Genomic DNA, 6593 nt, shown 5'->3' on the forward strand with positions numbered 1-6593 from the left:
GGTGCATACAGCGACCGGCAGGAGTACCCCTGGCAGCAGGCTGTCCCTAGGATCCTGATGAGCCGCCTCTTGGGCTTGGCAGAATTGGCACACCGTGTGACAGCCCTCGGCTTCTTATACCAAAGAAGTGCGGGATCCCATTGTGGCAGGGCCCTGCCAAAGGACCCTCGGGGAGGGGCAAGGCTGGGCCCCACCCTCAGCAGCCAGACTTGCCTGGGGCCCTGGAGCCTCACACTCAACCCCTGTGTAGGCTGGAGCAGGAGGCACTCTCCACACCCTCATGGTCATGGCTCCTTCTAAATGTGCCCTTGGCAAAGAAGGCCTGGCCTTGGACGACTGGCCTGCAGGTGCCACTGAGGAGTAGGGCAGACAAGAGCCCAGAGAGGCCAGGTCACATGCAGAGATGCCCAGCTTTGGCCACCTGCTCCTGGCCCCTTCCTCCGCTTCCTGAGTCCCCCTAACTTCCTTGCAGCCCTTTCCAGAGAGGAGCCCGCTTCCCCTGGTCAGCCAATTCAGAATATCCGAGCTCCATTTCATCATTTATTACAAACACAAGTTGCAAGGCAAATAATTGGGGGTCTAAAAATACATTAAAATAAATAATTGGAGTTCTCAAAGTTCTCGGAGCAAAAAGATATGTACAGACAGGTGAGGCACAGCAGCAAGGGTGTCTCACCAGGAGCGCGCCAAGGGTACGCTCCCACAAGGACTCTAGGCAGGATGAGCCAGGGAGGGCGAATGGAGGCCCTTTTGGGGGACCCGGCCAGCCTCCAGGACCAGCTTAGGCATGAGTGTCCACTGCTGCATGGTCGCTTCTGGCTGGTGGCCCAATAGGCAGGTCTTGGTGTCCAGGTTCATGTGTTCCCCATGCAGGTCCCTCCAAGCAAGGCTGTGCACCCGCAGCCAATACGGGGAGGCTGCTTTGCATTCTGGTGGTCCATGGCTTTCCTAGGCAGCACGAGGGCCCGGAGCTGCCTCAAGGGAGGCTCCTCACCGTGGCGGGGAGGCCAGGTTTGTGCCAACCCCGGGCAGAGGGGTCCAGCCAGCTGGGCCCAAGGCCTTGGCGCCGGGTCTCCTGCAAGCCCTGGGCAGCCCCTCTCCTGTGTCCACATGGTTTTCTTCTTGGCATTCCCTGTGGCAGTGCTATCTCTTCCTGTGCCTGGAGTGTGTGGTCCTGGGCTCCCTCGTTGCCTCCTGCTGTCGCTTGGCAAAGTGAGCCTTGGCTGCAGAAATGTCCCTGGGAATTGAGAGAGGAGTCAGGTGAGCACCTCGGGAGATAGGATTGTCCCAAAGCTTCCCACGCTGGCCACTGGCAGGGGCCTGGGTCGTGGCTGCCCTGGGCTCAGAGGGCGGCCACAGCCTGGAAGCAAGGTCTGTACTTCAAGGGCAGGCCAGACCAGGCCAGACAAGGCCAGACCAGGCCGGGAAGCTTCTCTGCCCCCAGGGGCTTCGACAAAGCTGGCGTGCAACATCACCACGTTGGAAAGCGCAGATGGCCAAGTGCGGCACGGGGATCTCGCATGAGCTGCCCTCCCGTCTGCATACCTATGCCTGGCCTTTTCCCAAAGATGGGAAATCCTGGGGGCCTGCCGTGGGCCCCAGCCCCGTCCAGCTCCAAGGAGCTATGAGTGAGGCAGGGATGACCCACAGCTGCAGGGCACCCCCGTGTCTGTGCTGGGCCCTGCTGGGCCTCACAATGCCCCGGTGCAGTGCACAGATCTTGCTCCTTATTTCAAACACAAGCCTGCCCCAGAGAAGCTGAGCAATGAGCCCAAGGTCACCAAGCTTATTTGTGGCAGGGCTAGGGGCCCAATCAGGCCGTCTCTGCTCAGTGGCCGCCCCCAGATAGATTTCTGTTTGCAAGTCAGTGTGGCCAGGCAACCCACTGGGTACCCAGCCTTGACCCAGGTCCCAAGGCCATGTGCAGGGAGACCCCCATGTCGGCGAGGGCAAGGGGGTAGGCTAGGCGGGCAGCCCCTGTGGCCCCCAGCGTGTGGGAAATGCCTGATTCAGACTCAGATGGAAGGAACAATGGGGAGTCTTCCCAGCCACGTGCTCTCAAACCTCTACCAGGGGAGTGGTCAAGAGCAGACTCTGGAGTCAGCCCGGTGCACTGAGTGCTGTGTGACCGTGAGCAAGTGGCTTCACCTCTCTGGACCTCAGTTCCCTTGGATGCCCAGCCTTGCCTTGGCAAAGAGCAAGGGAAAGGTGCAAGGCGTATGGGAGGTGCTCGGGGTGCAGGTGCTCCTCACCTGAGTGTCCGCAGGAGCTCGCCTGGAGTGGCCCACGTCTTGCCAGCCTGGAATGTGTCTGCAGAGGACTGGCTGCCTGGGACCCCCACGACATCGGCCCTGCAGGGACAGCAATGGGGCCCAGGTGAGGGGCTGTCCTTGGCCCTGAAGCCTCCTGGCTGTGGGCCCAGCCCAGCCCCCACCCCACGCACTGCCCTCAGGAGCAGATCCATTTCCAGTCCTGTGCACCTGGCTCCCTTCCTTTCGCAGGCGGGGTGGCAGCCGAGGAAAACTGAGCTGCCGGGAAAGCGTTCCTGGCCTCAGAAAGAGGCCTTCCCAGAATCTGGCCACCTGCGGCTGCAGGGGAAACTGAGGCAGGGAGGAGCCCCAGCCTGAGCTCCCAAGGAGGAGTTTCTCGTAAACCACCATGGGAACTGGAGTCTGGGATTTGAAAGCCAGCTCCTGCTTTCCCAAACAGTCCACGTGCAGGAGGGAAGGGGCACAAGCTCCCGCCCCTTTTACAGATGGGAAAACGGAGACCTAGGGAAGTAGCAGACTTGGCAAAGTCCCCTCTGCACCGCGCCCAGAAACACAGGGACAACCCTGGGATGGTGCCATAGCTCCCCAGCTCCAGCTGCAACTCAGAAAGCTCTTGGTTCAGGTGTAAGCTGAGGAGGGGTGGGCCTGATGGGACAGATCCAGCCCTCCAGACTGCTGTGTGCCTGAGGTGACAAGCCCTGCACCCTCTCTGGCTGGCGCCGCTCCACTCATCACCTGGGGAGAATCCCTCCCACCCGGGGGTGAGGCCCCCAGAGCCGGGCAGCTGGAAGCTCTCAGGGCTGGCTGGGTCCCGGCAGGAAGGGATGCTGCCCACAAACCCCGGGCAGCCGGGGGTCCTCGCTAGCTACTCTGTTGCCTGGGGCAGGTCTAGGCTAGCGGCTGCCACTACCCTTGCAAGCCAGGTGCCCACTTACCGGGATCTTTGGTGGCAGAAGGTGGCACAGGCGGGGTCCCTGGTGCTGGAGCACTCACAGCGCCCTGGTAGGGAGCGGCGCCGGCGTCTTGGCGGGTTTCCCAGGCCGTAAGGAGCTGTCTGTCTGTGGGCAGGCAGCCAGCAAGGTGGTGGTGCGGGGTGGGGAGAGAGTGAGAGCAAGATAGAGAGCGAGAGAGCGAGAGAGAGAGGGCACATTAGATAAGCGGCCGCCATTGGGGCGCAGGGACGATCCACATAGCCTCCAGGACACCAGGGCAAAATTGACCAGTCCTTGACCTCAAGAAGTCCCACCACGGAAGCCACCGGCTTCTCTGTGTACCCAGGGAGCCCTGGCAAGAATCCTGTGTGGCCTGGGCCTCTGTGCTGGGCTGGGCTTTCCCAAGCTAGGGCAGGAGGGGCCCTCCCAGCCCTCCCTTCCTCCCTCCTAGACAAGAACCTGGCTGGACCTCAGCCCCAAAAAAAGGCTCTCAGCTAGCCCCGGAGGAAGGGCGGACCCTCCCTCTCACAGAAGTAAACACCCAGCCTCCCAGCTCCACTGCCCCCACCTGGGCACCTCTTGCCTGGAAGGGTGACCAGTTGTGCCTTAGAGCTTGGACTGAAAAACAGGTGTGTGTGTGTGTGTGTGTTCAGGTGGGATTGATTTCAGATTAAGAGTCTCACCAAGGCAGGGCAGGGGCAGGGCCAGGGCCCTGTGCCGGTCGGACCAGCACCTCTGGGTGACAGGGCTAATTTTAGACGCTGAGGCTGGAGCTGTAGCGACTGCAGGTAGACCAGCAGGCAGGGACTGGCAGGGTTCCCACCCCGAGAGCGCTTGCATGAGGATTAGCTCCACACACGCTTACGTGCAGGGCTTCTGCTGCCTTTTGCAATTTGGGGAAGGTAAAAAAAAAAAAAAAAAAAAAAAAAACAACACAAACACACACAGGAACTCCAGCTTGAGGTATGCACTGGCCTGGAGGCAGCCGGGTGCAGGCAGAGCAGACGGCGCTGGCTCCCTCCCACCCCTCTTTGCTGCGTATCACAGGACAGATTTCTCACCTGTCACTCGGGGACAACACTGGGACCTGCCTCGTGGGAAGGATGGGTCTCACGGGATGCTACTGCACGTGCAGGGCTGGCAGAGGGCCCGGCCCAGCCAGGACACCACGCTGTCAATAATAGTATTTTTCTTGGAAGCCCGTGCAGAGGCAGCCTGGCGGGACAGGTGCGTGCTCCGGCACCCCCTGACCCGGGGTGCAGCCTGCCAAGCACTCCTTCCTGTGTGATCGTCAGAAACGCACCTCACCTCCCTGAGCCTCATGACTCTGCTCTTGGAAACATGGAGCCAACGCTTTGCACTAGCTGCTGAGAACAGCCCTCCACGTGGCCGGGGAACTATTGCGATCAGCCCCCTGCCCCCTTCTGGGGGCCCAGGGAGAGCCTGGCTGTGCCAGAGCCTCCTTGACATGCTAGCAGCCCCCATCCAGGCCCCCAGCCCGAGCAGCCCCCGCCCAGACCCCTCCGATGCTCACCCGGGAGTGTTCACCCAGATGATGTCCAGGTGGCAGAAGTAGACGCACTCTTTGTCAAGCCAGGAGCTGCAGGAGCAACGGCGGAGCCGCAGGTGGGCGCCACGGGCACGGGGTGAGGATGCCGGCTGCTCCAAGGTGGCGGCAGCCTGGTCCTTCCCTGAATGCACGGGAGGAGAAAGAAGCGGAGGGGTGTTCAAGGCGCCTGGCACAGCCTGGGATGGGGGCCCGCTTGGCCCCTCCTCTTGCACAATCGAGGAAGTTGGCACTCTCCCTGCTCAGGAGCACCGGGCCAGCCCGGGGAAGCCCCAGCAGCTGCCCCATGCCTGCAGCAGCTGCCCTGGGCCTGCAGCCCTTCTGCCCCCCCGCCGTGCCTGCAGCATCCTGCCCCTGATTGCCCTCTGCTGGCTTGGGGGGCACTACAGCCCCAGCAGGGAGACATCCACACCGACAGAGCGCAGGAGCTGCGGGAGCAGGTGAGGCCAGGGCAGCGCAGCTCACCTTCATGCAGGGCCACGAGCAGGGCTAGAGCGACAGAGCACCAGGCGGTGGGCACAGACACCATAGCAGCGGCGGGGTGCGCGGCTGGACCGGAGCAGGGAGCGCCTGTTGCCAGCGTCCTACAGCTCAGCTGAGCAGACAGCTCATTGCCTCGGTGCCCTGCTCCTTCTTATAACAGCAGGCACTGCGCCCCGCCCCGGCCGGTCCAGCCCTGCCCCGCTGCACCGGCGGGCAGCCAGCCAGGGACACCGCCTCCTCCCCGGGGCGCCCGGCCCGCCCTGGCCTCCGTGGGGCCGGGGGAGGGAGGGGGGAGTCTCTGCTCCTCCCTCCGCACCTCTGCAAGTCCCCAGGCTCTCCCTGTAGGCCCCTAGGGGCCCCTCCAAGTCCCTCCAGACTTTCTTGAGTCACCCCCCCCTTACTTATAGCTGCCCCACGGTCTTGCCCAGAGCTGAGAGGTTTTTTTTTTTTTTTGGAGGATACCCTGCCATGCACCCTGCTTACCAAGTGCCAAGCAGGCTGAGGACACCCCTATTCTGTGAGGGGAAGCAGAAGGCCTGCTCAAGGCTGTGTGGCCCAGGGTGAGCCAGAGCCCTCTCTGGGCCTGCCCCTCTCAGGGAAGGTTATGGCTCACCCCTGACCTCTGCCCAGCCCGGAGCTGCCTCGTCCTATCTCGCCAGGGAATGCCCTCTGCCTCCATTTGCTGCCCTGCTCCCCAGATCCCTTCCAGAGGCGGTTTAGCTGTGCAGCCCTGGCCAAGGGCACCCCTCCCCGCCTCAGTTTCCTTGTCTGCAAGGAACTGCTGGTTCCCTTGAGACTGAAAAGCTGGCTTTGGGGCCACTTCCTGAAAGATGGCTGCCTGGGCACACAAAGTGCCCCTGGAGTGGACCGGGTGGTGTGTCCTGGCCCACCTCAGTGCCACTGATGTCTGAAAGGCAAGACAGGAGAGGGTCTCCTTGGCGCTGACCCGCGGCCCCTGGTGGCTCTGCAGCCTGGAAGGCAGGGACGCCCCGGTGCTGAGCTCAGTGGCTTGTGGGACTAAGCGCTCGGGAACTGGGGGTCGCCCCCTGTCCCTACCCCGGCCTGGCTCAGAGTCTACTTCCTGCAGCGTCTCTCCGGGGACTCTGGCTCCAGGCTCCCCAGGAGAGGCCCTCATTTCTGGGAATTCCCAGGCAGGCCTGTGCCGCTGTGCCTGCCTGACTCATGGCACTGGGCTTATCTCCCCAGCCATCTCGAGGGCCGGAGCTCCCGAGAAGGCTGCCCCGCACGTGGTGTGGCAGGAGCCCTGTGAGTCTCTCTCAGGGGAATGCAGTCCCACGTGCCTGGCTTTGGACTCCGGGTCCCAGGCTGCCCACTCTCTGG

At 62.7% G+C, this 6593-nt stretch overlaps 1 protein-coding gene across 1 annotated transcript; it reads right to left on the bottom strand.

Annotated features, from left to right (window-relative positions):
- Nucleotides 1-534: 534 nt before the first annotated feature.
- EDN2 (endothelin 2) lies at nt 535-5298 on the bottom strand. The gene is made up of 5 exons (XM_062193286.1): nt 5235-5298; nt 4737-4893; nt 3206-3328; nt 2253-2351; nt 535-1237 (listed from the first exon to the last, which is right to left on the bottom strand). Exons 1-5 carry the CDS (start codon nt 5296-5298, stop codon nt 1144-1146), a joined length of 537 nt encoding a protein of 178 aa, XP_062049270.1. The 3' UTR covers nt 535-1143.
- Between the last annotated feature and the right edge of the window lie 1295 nt (nt 5299-6593).

The sequence above is a fragment of the Lepus europaeus genome, chromosome 5 (assembly GCF_033115175.1).
Source record: "Lepus europaeus isolate LE1 chromosome 5, mLepTim1.pri, whole genome shotgun sequence".
Classification (NCBI taxonomy): Eukaryota; Metazoa; Chordata; class Mammalia; order Lagomorpha; family Leporidae; genus Lepus; species Lepus europaeus.